Source organism: Mesocricetus auratus, unplaced genomic scaffold (assembly GCF_017639785.1).
Source record: "Mesocricetus auratus isolate SY011 unplaced genomic scaffold, BCM_Maur_2.0 Super-Scaffold_6730, whole genome shotgun sequence".
In the NCBI taxonomy this organism is placed as follows: domain Eukaryota; kingdom Metazoa; phylum Chordata; class Mammalia; order Rodentia; family Cricetidae; genus Mesocricetus; species Mesocricetus auratus.
This window is the reverse complement of record NW_024429184.1, coordinates 97,870,522-97,888,196: the sequence shown is the minus strand read 5'-3', so window position 1 is coordinate 97,888,196 and position 17,675 is coordinate 97,870,522. Positions and strand designations below refer to the sequence as shown.

General features: G+C 40.5%; 1 protein-coding gene across 1 annotated transcript in view; it reads right to left on the bottom strand.

Annotated features, from left to right (window-relative positions):
• Fbn2 (fibrillin 2) overlaps positions 1–17,675 on the bottom strand; it is a 186,384-nt gene that overhangs the window by 110,179 nt on the left and 58,530 nt on the right. The window contains exon 8 of the mRNA XM_005069091.4: positions 6,561–6,686. Coding sequence (XP_005069148.1) covers positions 6,561–6,686 — 126 coding nt within the window. The remainder of the gene's footprint in view (positions 1–6,560; positions 6,687–17,675) is intronic.

Genomic DNA, 17,675 nt, shown 5'->3' with positions numbered 1-17,675 from the left:
ACAGACTAGCAGTGAAGGAATCAACACGAAGGAACAAGACTAAATGAAGATAAGGAAACTGAATGAGTACTTTTTTTTTATAATAGAATGATCAGACCAATTCTGCCAAGTATTAACCATTCTAAATCATTAATAGTTAAATGCTGACTAGTACAAAAGTGTTTTTAGCAGTTTAAAAGCAGTGATGTCTGAAACTATGGATGGTGTAAAAGAGGCTATACACAATGAAAGAACTGTCTTAGACAAGCTCTATGAATCCTGTGCCTGAAAGGGTGGGTACACAGCTGGATTAAGGAAGCTCGCAAATACATTAAACAAGGCTACCACATGTGAATGAAGAGCAATTACTGATGCAGTAGGTGTGTATGCACGAATTCTCTTCAATGTAGTTCTGAGAGGCAGAGATGTGAAACGTCCTAAGAAGGCTGAGAAATGTGGAGACGGAGGAAAAAGGGTAATTGTCTAACAAGAGTGCTGGAAGAAAGAATGGACAGTAGCAGGTGATGTTCTACAGAAATTTCTTGCAATGTTATAAGTTCAGACCTAAGTAATTCAATAAATCCAAAGTGGGACAAGAAAGAAGAAACCCAAACTATATAAAATAAGACATAGAACTCATGGTAAAAACTAAATAAATCTAGCCCTGTAGTAGAATGCTCACAACTCTTTCAATAGGACAGTCACAGTAGACACAGTTCTGTAGGTAAGAAGAGCAGCAACAGCAGACACAGTTCTGTGGGTAAGGAGGAATCTGAACTACAAAGCCATGGAGCTTGATCTCATAGGCATATCTGGAGTCTATCAGCCATGACCTGGGGAGACACACATGGAAGATTTAGAAAAACAAAGCATTTGCTATGCCATCAGGAAATATCACACACTTCTTTGATCAGAATAAATGGAATGAAATTGGCTATCAATAGCAAAAGAAACCATGAAGACTCTACATACTTCGTCTCATAAATCAGGTAACATTCCACTTGGAATAAGGCAATGTGTATAGAAATGTGAAGCACAACATGGCAAGTGTATCAGAAAGCCATTCCATATGGACCCCAGATATCAGCTGTGTGCTTGGATACTGCCAGTTCAGAGACCTGTATCTACCAGAGGTATCGGGAAGTAAGTGAATCATGCTTCCCACTGCACACGCACAGCTCTGCTTCACATTGATAAATGGATATACCAGTGGGACTAGGAAAGCAGGACTTCACTTAAAAACATGACTGCATACTAAGTTGTCTTTTAGTTATGTATTTTATTTCATATATTACATTACCATCATGTAGCAAAGTGGAAAAAATTGATGCTAAAAAAAGGGTCTTCAAATTGAAAAAAAAACCCAGTAATTCTTAGTCTATGGTTTCAAAATCTCAAGCTAGTGTTGTAACATGCACTTAGGAAACTAGGCCACATGTAAGAGAGCAGAGACAGAGAGGGAGAACTATAAAGATCATAATAAATGTTTTAACAAATGTCATGATTACTCTCCCCTAATAACAACAAAGAGATGGATGACGTACTTCTAATCCCTTAAGACACACAGAATATTCTAGGATGAGGTACAGGATAGTGGTATCCATGGCTAAGGTTCACAAAAAGATATACTGTGAAGGAAGTCAGTCCAGTCCAGTCCAATGTGTCTATAATTCTGTGGTCCTTACAAAGGACTGCATTAAAGTGTTTTATCAAGACAGAAGATAGTCAGAAGAGCATCTGGCTGAAAAGAAAGCTGCCCAGGAACATTATTCCTTGAAGCAAGGACTTATTCAGGCCAAAGGCAGAGAAAACACATATAAACATGGTCTTAACACTTGTCTGTGCACTGAACTAGACTGACACGTTGTAAGTAAGGAGAGCACACTAAGTCTACCCCTCTAGTCATGCCCACACTTGTTAAATTGCCCAAGCAAGCTTTACAAGTCTTATTTACCACTGTCCCCAGAAAGAGGAAACAATTTACCTCCTCTGAATAAAATGTAAACCTTTATTGAAACAAAATCATGGTACAATCATTAGAATGTGCCTCATGGTCTGGCATTTAGTCTAAATTTGGTTGAAGAGAGCTAATGGCATTAATAAGGTGAGATGAGTGATGAAACCTTGGTTACACTTGGAGATGGCAACCTGAAGTAGGCAAGTCTTTATTGAATGGCCTCTGCTCATTAAAACATGGAGCAGAGAAGGTTAGCTCAGGTCAGAGTCCTTGTGACAGTTGGTGCCCTGGCACTGGCCATCCACGCCTCTGATGGCCTAGCTCCAGTGTGGGCTACTGTGGATTAACTCCACAGACTTGTCTTTTCCCAGGATACTTTTATACAAACTTCATGCTGACAGTATTCAACAGAAACTGAACTAAGAGCAAAGAAAGAAATTGAACTACAGCGGGAACCAGGCTTACTGCTTCCTTTGAGGTAGTCAAGATTCTTCCTTGTCTCATTTCATCTTTGGACACTCTTTCTTAATCACTGGTCTTCCTTGATATGACTGTGAGCTAGCTACTACACTGTTCATCCTTGACTTGTCCTCTAGCTTCTATCAACAAACACCTTTAAGTATTTCACGTTCTTCCTCAAGTGTTTTCTTGCAAATGTACTAGAAACTAGCACAAAATGTAACAGAGTTCCACACACTGTACACACCAGGGGTACATTCTGAGTCTAAAAGAGCATACGATAGCCATCAAACTAGGTCACTGAATGACAATCTTGCCTTTTGACTGACATGCTCCATCCCATATGACTCCCGGCCCATTGATTTTCATGACTTATCCTGCTATGAACTCTTGGTGGACACTCACGGCACTCAGGATCCACCTGCAGTCAGCTCTAGCATCAGACTCAGTCTCAACACATTCTTTTATTTTGTTGCCCACCAGTCTCCTACTCAGTTCTTTCCCAGCTAAGCTTTGCTCAGTGTCTCCTGAGCCCACATGGGACACTTTCAGTACCCAGATGCGCAGAATTCTCTTGTTTGGCCAATCCTATTCTTTCCATGGGTCCTGTTCCTATGCACATCTGCATTAGTGCTCTCTCCTTGAGGGTTTTCTTTCCAACGCTCTGTGTATGTGTGTGTGTGTGTGTGTGTGTGTGTGTGCGTTGCACGTATTATATGTGTATGTGTATGGGCATATATGTTTGAGGTAGTACATGTACATGGGTGTGGACATATGGAATGAAGCCCGAAATGATTCAATTGTTCTCTATTTATTGAGCAGAGTTTCTCATGGAACCTGGGAATAACTATTTCTGGCCAGTCTCACTAACCTGCTTGCTCAGAGATCTCCTGCCTTTACCCTTTAAGTGCTGGGTTCACATATAACTGCCACAGCTGCCTGGCTTGTGCGGGTTGTGGGGAGCAAATCTTTGACCTCATGCTTGGAGGGAAGTACTTCATTTCACTGAGCCATCCCTCCAGGGCTCTCCTTTAGAATTTTAACTTTAGTTATCACCATTTAAAACATTTTTGTTATTCTTCTATAAAGTTGAAGTTAGAAGACAACTGTGTGGCGTTGGTTCTCTCCTTCCACCTTTATGTGGATTCTGGGGATCAAACTCAGGCCACAAGACTTGCATAAGTACTTTACTGCGGGGCATCTAGCCAGCTGTAGACTTTTCTTTTCATTTGCTTTTCTTTTCTTTTGTTTAACAGTACACGTTACCTTAAAATTATTCAGCAGTGAGTTACTTCTTTCCTCAAACATTCTCCCCCCCACATACATACACACCTATCTTGCCCCTCCCTCCCTCTCGCTCTCTCTCTCACACACACACACACACATTCTTTATATTATATTTTCAGTTTTGTGTCCTCGGGATGTTCTAGGTGATGCTGTGTAATGAAATGTGTACTGCTGCAGGAAAATGCATTAGAATGTTGTGACATCACTTTCTGCAAGACTTTCTAAATGTTTAATCTCTTTTTTATTAACTTTTCTTGCCTCAGATTGACTGGCATCAGCCAGTCCCTGTTGAGGGCAGATTGCTAGGCTGTGGGCACAGAGGCAGCCACCTTCACCTGCATCCAGCTTGCTCGCTGCGGCTTCAGTATTTACTACTTATTGCTCCTTGTGCCACTCATCCTTCAGTGCCTGCATTAAATTGTGGAAACTAGGTATTAATGATGCCCAAGGGGAGCAAATTCCAAAATGACATAAGGCTCATTAAATATCGCTATTAAAATGCTTTTAAGGAGAATACTATTAGTGACACTTCAACCCTTTTTCAATGTGGCATATGTTAGTTTCTCAGTTAAATTTTTTCTGGATTTAAAAAAATGATTAAAACACTAGGCAAAATTAAGTTAGGATTTTTCTTCCTAATTTAGCATTAAATGAAATGGGAGGGCTACCCTATTTGAAAATTGAAACGACTAGCTAAATGCTCATGCCTCATGAAACTCTTCTATTGTCCACAGGAGAAAAAGGATCAAGTTCCCTGACACCTTATGTGTTTTAGGCTCAGTGTCTTGATTTTGTTGGTTTTCTTATGCTGGTGTAGGGAGAGTGTGTTAACTAGGACAAGGAAGCAGGGCAGATGCAGCAAACATCTCTCTCAGAACAAAGCTGCCATAGCAGGAAGCTTCATACTAAAGACTGTTCGGAGTTTATCCTGCTAAGTATCATCAGCATGTACACTATGCACTTACAAAACAAGCATCAGAGGGAGAGTCATATATTCGTGACACAAGAGTGTATCATAAATAAACTCAACCTAAGAATATATACACTAAAACTAAAACTAAAAAAAAACCTCTTATGCGTTAAAATGCTGTATTTGGTTTTTTTCTTCTTCACACGGAAGCACACTTATTTAAAATACAGTGTATTTTTAATTAAGCTGTTTACTTAATTTTAGTGCTAACTTTGTAATTCCAGGGAGTCATTTTTCACTTTTGTATTTTTGGGGTGCCCTCCATCTCTCTGTCCACTGATAGAATGTTTCCTCTGAAATGAAAGTTATTTCTGGAGGCCCAGGACTCAGCTTCTGGAGTCAGCCTGTGAAGTATCCAGGACCACAACTGAGCATTGCATCATCTTGTCTACCCGTAAACCAAAGGACACAAAGATGTCATTAGCCAAATGACACTCCTACACCCTCTACCATCTCATTCACACATTTGGTAGTTTTCCCCTTCATTCAAATGTGCTTACTCAGCAGGAATTGCATACAACATGTAACATGGAGCCCCAGATCCATGAGGTTGACTAAGGCAGGAGCCAAAGTCTGGCTGGTGGGAAAAGCATGGGCTCTTAATGGTAAAACAAAGAGAAGAAAGATAACTAGTCCTTGTGGTGAAGTGCACACATTTTATAACCTGTTCTTGTTTCTCCTAATAACAGTGATCACAATGACACTATTTTATTAACTACTTTCTATAGAGGAGGTGGAGAGAGACCAGTAGTTTGCCTGAGTCCTAACAGATCTGCAGGTGAGACTGAGGGTGTTCAGTGCCTCACATGTCACATACAATTCATGATAGCTGTGACTGTCACTGTCACCACTCTGTGTGATAACAACATGGCCCTCCGATGGCAGGACATACACCTTTCACAGTCACTGACGGATGGCCATAGTGCCTGGTAGATAAGATATTCATCAAATGGTCTCAAGCCATAGTCCTTCATTGCTGGTAAGAGATTTTCAGCTTGTCTCCTTAACTCTGGGTCACTTGGTACTGTCACTAATCCACAGAGCCCTCAGGGAGCTACTCCTATACTAACTGCCAGACTGGGACAAATCCTCATCAACCCACTTGTTGCCTTCAGTGGACCATGAAACTCTATCCTGTGGGCACTAGACTAATTTCTCTAATTCATCATTACATAAACCTTGAGTGCTGCCATAGAAATTGTACATATTTTTCCCTCTCTGTGTAGCTGTTATCAGCTTAATATTGGAACTGACCAGGATGAATGCCCAAGGCAAGACATGTGAAAGTGACTAACTATACCATGATTGTACATCAAAGGACATTTCATAATCTCCGGGTTCACGTGACAGAAGCCCAAGGCGTGCTTCCTGATGGGTGAGGACACCATGGCTGCAAAGTCCAGCTTTATTGTTTTAAACAGAACAGTGTAAGTATATTTGTCTTTAATTTGAATGTGTTGGAAACACAAAATTAGGGCCTTTGTAATAAGTACTTTTTTTTTTACCAGAATAAACAAGCTTTAAGTAAATAAGATGTCGTCTGCGTCCATGATTCATAGCAACAAAGAACCTTTAATTACTATATTCTAGCTCACTAAGCAGATTTTTACATCTTTCTAGTGCTGTGGCTGCCATGCTACATAATGGTTATGTTCTGAGCAAGTCTTTCTTCCAAAAAATGATTTCGACAACATAAAACTAGGCCGGATGGCTCCTGAAAGTGAAGACCTTACAAACTGTACTTGTTCTATCAATTCCTCAGTGATGCTAAATACTGCTAAGGTTTTAGAACAACCTTGTCATCTATTTTCCCAGTGGTTTTATAATTGTTACATCTTCATACCTGTTCTGGCTACTCTGTCACTACAAAGCAGCCATGTATTGTACCTTTGAAATTCCAAGGCTTACCAATGCATCGAGAGCCATCTGTCGAGGTTACGAAGCCACGTGGACAGACGCAAAAATAGCTTCCCACGGTGTTGGAACAGTCACCGGTTTCACAGACCCCAGGAACCACGCTGCACTCATCGATGTCTAATCAAGGGAAGATAATTGAGAAAGGCCTTCATTAAACAAAAGGATTTAGAAACTATGAGAGCACTCATGGTTGATTGGTCAGATCATATAACCCTGAAGATACTCTGGTTTCAAGCCCTAAGGAATTTCTCACACATATCTATGGGAACTGAGTTGAGAGTAACCTCCCAGGGCAGCAGAACAAGGCCAACAAAAGCAAAACTCTACATAGTCCTTTCCCCTCAAATGTAACTTAAATTGCAAATAAGATGTCAAAGTTTTAGTTCCAATTCTACATCCATGAGGGAATTATCCTCCTGGAGCCCTTCAAAAACAACACATATACAATTGCTTTTTAAATATGGACTAATTAAATACAAACATAGCTAATTTTAACAAAAAACATTGGAACTAACAAAGGGCATTGGGTTATTTTTTTCCTATTTGGCTTTAGGATGTGCTTTTGGTAGGTGCATTTGAATGTAGGTGCATCTGAAATACTGGGAATGACTTCAATTTGCAACCATGTAGAACTATGGCAGAGAGAAAACCTGAGAGGCCCTGGGAAGGCCCCCACTTTTCCTACTGCAGCTCTCTGTGTTCACCCACTCTACTTAGTTCTGGAAACCGACTCTTTCCTTTCACAGGAAGGAAAGTCTGATTCTTTTCCTTACGTTGTCCTAAATCAGGAAACCCCAGTGCTCTTTCTATAAGCTTTCCTGTACTTCTCTTTTAATCCCATGAGCACAGAGAGGCAGAAAGTCAAACAAAACCTCAATTAGGCACACAGGGAGCTGAATGTTAATCCCTTTTACAAAAGGAAATGAGCCACTGGGAGAAAACCCAGCCAGGGATACCCAGTTGTTGGCATTGTTCGCAAAGACACTGGTGTGGTAAAGGACCACTGAACAGAGGAAGCAATTATAAAAGTCATAAACATAATTACTTAAAATCAAAGTAAGTGGGAACTTTTTGTTTCTTTTATGTTCTTGTCCCCTTGTGCTGTATACATTCTTTTAGAATGTCTCAATTTACAAGACAGGGAAAGTAACTGCATTTTAATTATAAATGAGAGGGAAAACATTTAAGCTCAGTAATTACACTCCTCCCCCCGAGCCTCAGGGATCACTGCAGAAGAGGGGGCAGCGGTGAATTTTCAGAGGGAAACAGTGCTTCCTAGGCCTGGCAGTACATATAAAGTTCACATGAACTCACAGGGGCTGTGACGGCAGGCACAGGGTATGCATAAGACGAAACTAGCCAAAATCCCAGCATGGAGCAGGGAGGTGAACGTTAAGGCCCACTGTTAGCTGAAGAGAGGTTGACAATGATGGCTGCCGGAGGAGGGAGAGTCGGTTTTCTTAGGGATGTGGTTCCTGAGAAGCCAGCCCTGAGTAGATGACTCTATATCAATACACATAGGGGCAGCACGAAATGGACTCTTGAGTGTTTAAAAACAGAGAGGTTGGAGGAAAAAATAGTGAGGGAGAGATAGAAGGAACTGGAGGGGACAGAATGGGGACATTGATCAAACACATTCTGTACAAGTATGAGATTCTGGAACAATCAAAGAAATTAAAACTATGAAATGGAAATTATAAGGAAATAAACAATTCAAAGGTTTTAAATAATAACACATAAATTTAGCCATCTTTTTTAATATCCCTCTATTGATCCACTCATTACTTTTTGCCCATTTATTCTGACACATCATCAGGCTAGTAAGTTGCATCACAAAGCAACCATTAGACTTTTAAAAATCTCCTTTGTAACATTCAGACATCACCTAACATATCAATTCATTTGACACTCAACAGGTACTGAAGGACAGAGACACAAATCCACACCTATCAATCCCTTGTGATGTCAGAATTCTAACACGAACTGCCTACACAAACGAGGATCAAATGTGTAACCTGATAACAGCACTCTCATCAGCCCTCACCCAGCCAAACAAAGCCATGTGTGCCAATTATGGCCTGTGGTGTCCTGTGCTGCCATCTTCGTGGACACCATGGTTTCATACAACAGAGAGTAGCACAGACAGGAAGCAGGAACAGACAGACTGCAAGCAACAAGTCTCACAATCAATCCCCTCTCTCCAAGAGGCACAAGGCAGAGAACAGCGCGATGCGAAGCAGATGACACAGATGGAAGGCTGAACCCTGCATCCTGTCCTCTTCATTGGCCAAAGTACCAACAGTCCAAGAGTTTCAGGAGCTTAGGACTGCCGAAACTTTTTAAGTATTGTAAGATCTCATGTCCTTCATCTGAACACTAGCTTTTATTTTAAGCATTTCCTAATAAAGGACATTTTTTTGTCCCAAACTGAAAAGTGAAAGAAGTTTGACATTGGCGGAGGTAGGGGGTATTTTTGAAAGAAATATCTGGGATATAGAAATACATGGCATGAGCCGAGCGGTGCTGGCCCACACCTTTAATCCCAGCACCCGGGAGGCAGAGACAGGTGGATCTCTGTGAGTTCGAGACCAGTCTGGTGTACAGAGTGAGTTCCAGGACAGACTCCAAAGCCACAGAGAAACCCTGTCTGGAAAAACAAAACAAAACAACAACAACAACACAAATACATGGCATGTTTCCTAGTTTGTTTTCTGTTGTGATACAGCACTGACCAAAAACAACTCAGCTTACAGTTCATCGTTGAGGGAAGCTAAGGCAGGAACTAAAGAAAGGAACCTGGAGACAGGGACTGAAGCAGAGGCCATGGAAGAGTGTGGTGATGCAATATTACAAAGTATCTCTTGCATTCTAAGAGACTGGGGCTCACAGTCAAAGTTAATAATACACCTTGAGGTCACTTGAGACTTAACGACTGCTATCCTACTGTGAACTCAAGATGTTTGATTAACCTGCTTTTAGGAGAACAATGTAACAGTCAAGCTTATGTGCCTTGGGGTTGCCATGTAAATCAGCTTTTACAAACTGAGCTAATTCATTGCTGTAACCTTAAATTATATACTCTTCCACACCCTGTACCCAAATAACACGTGTGCATCACTTGGTGAAAGCAGCAAACACAGAAGCTGAAAGCAACTTTCTAAAATCTGCTGCATTAAGTTGAAAGCAAACATTTATGGATATTGGCTGATAAGCGATGATGCTTGTTAACTGGGTCAGCTGGGGTCAGTGGGAAAGAGTGACCTAACCCCTTGTAAAAACTCTGTTAAACATTTCTGAAAAATTTCTCCTTCCCTTCCCTTCCCCCATGTGATGCTTCCTGTACAGTTCAACAAAGACAGAGCAACGCCTTGTGTGAGGGAGACACAGATACAACAGACAGACAGGAGACACAGGGAGCATGATGTGGAGGATCCAAATTTGGATTTGTTCTTGGTTAAATGACTCCAACAGGGAGCATTTTTCTTTTCTTAGTTCAACATCAGTGCATTGCTAGGAACTCTCGAGTCCCCAATATGGTCATGAATGCACTTAGTCCATGCAGAGGAGTGCTGCTTACTGCTTTCTCCCGATGGCTTGCTCGGTGCGCCTTTTTCTATCACTCTGAAACGTTGCTCAAGATAGTACCACCCGTAGTGGGCTGGACTCTCTCACATCAACCAGCTAAGAAAATGCCTCACAGCCTTGCTCGTAGGCCAAACCAATGTGGTCATTGCTCAAATGAAGGACCCTCTTGCCAGCTTATTCTGATTTTGTTAAGTTGCTAAAAACTAACCAGCATACTGTGACATTCAATTTTTAGGTTTTCTTGTTAAAATAGTTATTTTACAAAATCTCTGTGTATTTAGAATGAGACAGAAACCTTAAAAGGTTAAGCTCAAAATAGATACATGCCACAAACAACCTGTCAGAAAATGATTTTTTCCCAAGTATTTTTAGGCAATGTTACTCCACAAATTTTAAGAATTAAAGAGGTAGCTATAAACAAAACAATACAAAAGCAATGACAAACAGAAACATGATGGTCCAGACATTTTGCGTTTCAGTATACAAATGCCTAGTATTTATTCATCTAATGAAATTTAGCATTTATATTTATGTTCAGTGGGCTACATGTACACAGTTCACTCACTAATTTGTTTCTTCGGGACCCTGTGTTGAAATCAGATTTGAAAGGAGGCCCTACATCAATGAACATCACATACTGCCTCAATATAAGCAAGTGTGTCTAAGGGTGACAGGCCAATTCAAAGGAAAAAATAAAGCCATTTCTACACACCTATTATACTTCCCCTGCACCTTCTTGAAAATTTTGAATTTTTAAAAGTGAGATAGGATCTTTGGTTTTCACATCTCAAAGAGACACATTTAAACATAAGACAGATATTTAATAGCATCATGGCTGAAAATCCAGGAACATGGAGCTCAGGTTTGGTTAGACCAATGTCTCCTGCTTTGATCACAAGATACTCATGCTGATGTTCTACGACCATATTAGCCTTGCAGAAATGCAGGTAACTCAAGATGACCTGATAAGAATGGAGGCAAGATGGGGGGCAGTTAAGAAGATCTTCTTCCCTTGCATCCCACAAAAATACAGATTAAACTGTTATACACCCAGCTGTCTGAACATTCTGGTCCTTGTATTACTTCCCTAAGAATTCTAACTTTCTATGAATTGATACAGACACTGTACAGAGAAAATCTAGATTCTTTCTCTGACTGGTCTAAACTGTCAATATCCCATTTACATTCACCTGGTTCTGTTTCCTGGAAAGTTTCTGGAAAACAAAGAAGCCCAGGCAGTTAGTTACAGACCTGAACATCTGGTGACAGCCTCTCTGTACTCTGACTTTATCTTCCATCATCTTCCTTGATGGGGTCAAAATGGCTACAGAAAGTATAGCTTGACTTTTGACTGAGTCAACCAGTTAAAGGCAGGTTGTTTCTCCAGGGTCTCTGCCCTCTTAAGAATTCCATGAGAAAGAGCCCATAACCTCCCTTTTCATCCTAATATAGTGAAATGACTCACAGACAATACCTGAACAAGTCCTTAGGCAGAGAAGGGGCTCCAGTGGTATAAGCCTAGAGTCCCCATCATCACCAGGTTTAGAATAATACGTCACAGAAAGTGGAAGGGTGTGAGTGATTCTGAAACATTGCACAGTTGAAGACTGGGACTTGCAGGAACAGGGATTGCTGGGAAGCTTGGGGTAAAAGGTGCAGTTGGGAGGACAGACAGTAAATCCTGCAGCATTATCTTTAGAGTTTGTCTTTCATTATGAAGGAGCTGTCTGCCCTCTAAGATTTTAAATGAAACATGAGCATTTCATGAAGAAAGAATATTGCAGGATGCCTGAATTTAGGTTTATGAAGAAGAAAAAAAAGTCAGTAAGAAATCAGGACAAAACAACAGAACTTTACCACTGGAAAGACATGTCAGACCATCTACCCTGATTTATCAGATAGATGCTGTACAATGACTGGGAGAGAATGGGGCATGGGAAGAGTTGGTCTTGAGAGAAGTAAACTAATGGCCTGCCCAACTAAAAGTCTGGGTATGGGATTCAGCTGAGAGCTAAGTTCTGGATTCATACTTTTATGGCTTAACTCTAAGCATGCAGCTTGCATTAGTTGTAACAATGGATAGGATTTCAAAAGGTAGCACAAGGCTTTAAAAAAGGAAAACATTGTCTAGAGAAAACTATTGCCAAGCCACAGAACCTCATATTCTTGTAGGTCTCTTAACAGGATGTGGTGCTGACTTTGTGAGTAGAGTGACCTCGGATACCACAAACTTCTAAGAACATGGCCCAAGGGATGCTCTGTTGTGACAGGCACATGGCATCCTCTAAAGTGCTGCACGAGCACCTGCTCCAGAAAACTTGGTGTGAACAAAGTTTTGCTTATAAAATGCTAGTAGAACACTTCCCACCAGTGGCAATGACCTGTGTACAGCAGGTACAATCTGTAGAGCTATTTATTGTTATGTAACTGTTTTGTTATATATATATATATATATTTCTATTTATTAAGGTTCATTGGTGGACAGTGGGCAAATCCAGGAACTGCGATGTGATAGTCAATCAACAGCTGTATATTTTAGTCCCGAATAGGGCAATGTTGGCGTGGTAGAATGAATTGTAAATGGAAAACTCGTGCTTGCTTTCTTCCTCCTTTTTAGGTTTTGAGAACACAGCACATATGAATTGCACTCAGAGTTTTGTTTTACACAAGGGGCTTAACCGAGAAACAATTCATATACTGCACACTTCATATGTTCACCTTACAAAATTCTACTATATTTTTCTAAATGTAGTGCAGGGCCGCGAGACCGTCACTGCCACCTAATTTCACGACACCTTCGCCCGTCCCAGCCAATTCCACTCCACTATTAATCTTTCTTTATAGCCTCCTGTAAGCTCCAGGTAACCATTAATCTAGACTGCATCGTGACACAACTGGCTGTTCAGCACAGCCCGTGCAAATGAGATCATACAGTACGTGGTCTTTCGGGACATGCAGCTTTCATGTGGCTTGACATTTGCTCAGCTGCCCCGTGCTGCAGTGTGTTTCAGATTTTGTTCCTTTGCTGATGACTCTGCAGCTTTTCATCCATTGTGGATATCTGGGTGATTTACATTTGGGCACTAGTGGACACAATGTTGTCATCAACATAAAGTCTAATGAGTCATGAAGGCCAACTGTCTTCAAAGCGGAAGTCATACTCTTCCCTCCCACTACGAGGGTGCGAGCATTCCACTTTCTCCACATCATTACCCACAGTTTTTCATGCTACTCCATGCTAAATTGGGCTTTCTAAATGTATCTATTTAGGATGGAATCCTACTCATTACATCGTTACTGTAACAATAAAAGATGACACATTAATTTCCCATGACCAGGCAGCTAGTTAGCATGAAATTACTTTTTCTTCCACACACTGTGTTTATGAGACATTAGAAATATATAATCCCTAGAAGAGACGGGAAAGACAGTTGTGCCGTTTCTAAATGATTGCCTCTGTACCTTCATCACTTAGATATTAGCTCTAGTTATCAATTCATCACTATGTTTTGTGCAAAAGGGCTAAATAAGATGGGGGTTTAAACAAACAAGGAGACTTCAGCTTCTTGATGCTGAGTTTCCTTAAGAGGCAAAACATTTCAAGCATTTTTGGGGGGGGTACAAAAATAACAATTGAAATGATAGTCTATTTAAAACACCTTCCAGTTAATTTCTTTAAACAATGAAAAACAATTGATTAGACACATGCTATTCATTCATAAGCTCAAGAGGTTACCTCTGATCAAAAGCCTTTGATTTGTCACATACCAAGAACTAATTATGCATGGTCAGTAACTGCCAGGAATTTGCAATCTGCTAAAAAGATGGATATAAAACAAAGCAGTATTCCAACTCAATTCAGTTGTCAGGCTCAGAACAAGTATTTGAAGTCATAGAATCTGATAAGAGACCTGAAAAAAAATTGACAAACCCATCACATGTATAGGAAGGAACAAAAGGTTTCTTTTGTTTGTTTTGTTTTTTTCAGATAGGAAACAGTGAGAGCCAAAGTATGAAGGGAGCTTCTTGGATGAGGAATGAAAGTTTCCTGTGAACTGAGGTCATTTATTTAGGAGATAAAATCAAAGAGGGCCAACTGGATCTTGGAAAGTGTAGTAAAGGCTGACTTGAGGTCCACAGCTGGCGAAACAGACCTTCCAGTGCTGAGCAGTAATATCCAGTTAATGGGATCAGGACCGGGGGAGAAAAGGATAAAGGCAAGCATACCCTTAACACAAGAAGGAAGGGTAAGAGAACAGATATAGCAAGTTTCTTTAGTGAGCTGGAGATAATAAACCAGTAAAGCAAGACACAATGGTATTTTAGGGGAAATCAATGGCTTCATCATGAGATCCTTGGTTAACAGTATCTTGAAACAGTTGAACTTTGGAAGGTGATTGTTAGCCAAGGACATAGGAGGATGAAGAGACAGGTAAAATTAATGAGATGGAAGGTATGAAGCAGAGGAAGGAGATTACGATAGAAGCAAGATGATAAAGGGGTTCTGCTAAGTCCTACACCAAATCTTGTAGAGAAACAACTCAAGAAACACCCTTCAAGTCCCCCACTGACATGGGGCAAAGTGTTTGAGCTTGAGATAGTGTCTCAGATTGACTTCTGATGACTTTGGATGTTCAGCACCAATGTCTTTGAGTCATGCATTCCTGGGCTGAGAAATGCCTTGCTTTTCTCAAAGATATACATTACTGGGTTATCAAATCTTAAATTGAATGTAATAGTAAGTAATGAACTCAGGAAAAGGGCTTAAAATGCTACCATACATGGCCTTTAAATGGTAAAGGATGGGCTAGACAAATAGCTCAGTGAATAACATACTTTCACATAAGCACGAGGATTTAGTCTCATATTTCCAGTACCCATTTAAATAAGAGCAAGGTGTACTTGTCCAGCCTAGATACCTTGGGGGTGGAGAGGTGCCTTGGTCCTGGCTCAACTAGATGATGGGAGAGACTTAGTATACTTCCTATGGGAGGCCTTACACTTTCCATGTAGCAGATGGGAGGTGGGGGGGGGAGTAGAGGGAGTGGGAGGAAAGGAGGGAGGGGAAACTGGGATTGGAATGTAAAAAATAAATTAATAAAAAAGAGAAAAAATAAGAGCAAGGTGTAATGTTACACATCTGCAATCACAGAATTGGTGGGGAATACAGTAGGGTGTACCCACACACTTATGCATACACCACACACACACATGCATGCACATGCACACATAAGTATACAGCATACACGAACATATATATATGCATATATCCTATAATACATGACACAAGCATTCACAAACATGTACATATCACACATATGCATATACCACACATAAACATGCACATACATGTATGTTGCATACACATATCACACACATGCATATGCTACAAACACACACATGGGTGCATGTGCATGCAGTACATTCACAGATGCATACATTATACTCCTACATGCATGTAACACATACACACACAGATAGAGATGGACAGAGAAAGAGAGAGAGAGATGAAAATAGACATAAGCTAAGGAATAAAAGTTTCCTCTAGTATCTAGAGTTTTCCCTTAGACTTTTTGAAAAGCATGTAGCCCTGAAAATGCCTCGATTTCAACCTTCTGAGATACATTTCTGACTTGGAATTATTTAGAAGTAGAAGATAGTAATAGAACCCATGTAAACTATGTTTAATGCATTTAGTTTATGTGTTGGAAAGTGCTGGCAGCAATAGGAAACTAGAAAAAACAAATAATGTCACAAAAGAAAAAGAAACCACACACAGTGAGAACCTTGAGGTAACTGCTACATACCAGCTTTGACGACAATCTACTGAAGAAGTCTGAAGGAAACGGTGTAGTAAAAGGTGACTCAGAGTTGGAGGGAAGACCATTGTAACCTCTAGGATGACTTTAGTTGCATGCAGTATAGCAGCAACTAGAATTAATAACTAGTGGAGGCAAGAGTTCAAAGAAAATGAGATTAAGTGAAGAGCTGGGACAATGTTCTCTGGAAAAAATTGGAAGACTTTTCACCAGAGGCAGGGGAGATGGAAAACAAGTTTAACAAGTTCACACTGGACACTTCCCGTCTTCTTGATGGAAGGAAGTAGAAGACATGTTAGAGAACACTAATGTGCTCAGGAGTTACCAGCACAGACTATTGGATATGCAGATCTTGACTTCAACTCAAGTGTAGTAAGCACTCTGCCTTGCCCCATTCCAAACACAGAGTACTGACGGAAACCATATGAAGACAAAGGGAATAGAAGATACACACTTTCCTAGACCAGCCATGGCATAGCCAAGTGATGAGTTGAGCTGAGACAAAGGAAAAAATTTCTTCTCTAGAAGTTGGCAGTGGTGACTAAAAGAGCAGGACTACACCCGAGGACAGGATGGTGTGACAGTGTGACAGCAGGAATCGTGCCTGGTGGAAAAGGAACTCAGAGACAAGTGGACCAACAGAGATCTCCCTGGGAACGTGAGAGTTGAACAGATAGGTAAGCAGGCCAACGGTAACTAAGGTGGAGGAAAAGGGCACACACACAAGACTGGACAAGAATGAACTAAGTAAATGTGTCTGAAATAAGTGTGTGAGGGAACAAGTGAGCCTGGAAATGTCAGCAAAGAGAGAAACTAGATGGCTATCAATTCCAAAGTTTTATGTGAAAAAGTTGGAGAGTGACAGCAGTCACTGAAGATGAAGAGGAAGGAGATTCTTCCAGGATGATGGAGAACACTAGGTGCTGTGTGGAAAGTAGAACACTGGTCTACAGCTTGACATCAATGTCTTATGTTATTTTGGGCTTTGTGGCAATATCTATTTATCTGTCTGTCTGTCTGTCTATCATCTATCTAATTTCTTGAGCACTTTTTTATTGTTGTCAAGCCTATGAAAGTGCATTTAAAATGGTCTTTGTATGTTAGCATAAATGAATGCCACTGAAACTTTGTCACGAAGCGTTTTGTGATCACTTACTATGAATAATAGAATTTGTAAAAAGGCTACTATGTGCAATGTAATAAATGGTTCCCTGTTGTCCTGAAATCAGTGCTGCATCTTCCTGGGCACTATTTTGAAGTAATAAAGGCATGAAGTATTGGCAGCAAGAGGCACTGTCATCATGAAGTTTAAGTGGCATTGTCACAACATCTGTGAAACTATTCCCACTTCAAAATACATAAATGTCACTAAAATATAGTTAAGCAACATAAGTTTTAGTTTGGGGGATATATTTTAAAATGGCTTCCTTGGAGAGCACAGCCACTTACCAACAGTGGCTAACTGCCTCCCTCCACAGTCCTTGAATCATCATTTTACTCGGGGGGGGGGCAATATTTTGTCACCCTTTGCTAATCCAAACTTAAGACACATGGGAAACAACCTTACATTTAGAACATGGACTTCTAGGATAAATCAAACCAATTATTATTTATAACTTTAAAATACTGATGAGTCAACATGGTGAAGTCACATATGTGATGAGCAGCACCTCTAACAGCAGAGTGGAGCCCTATTGAATTA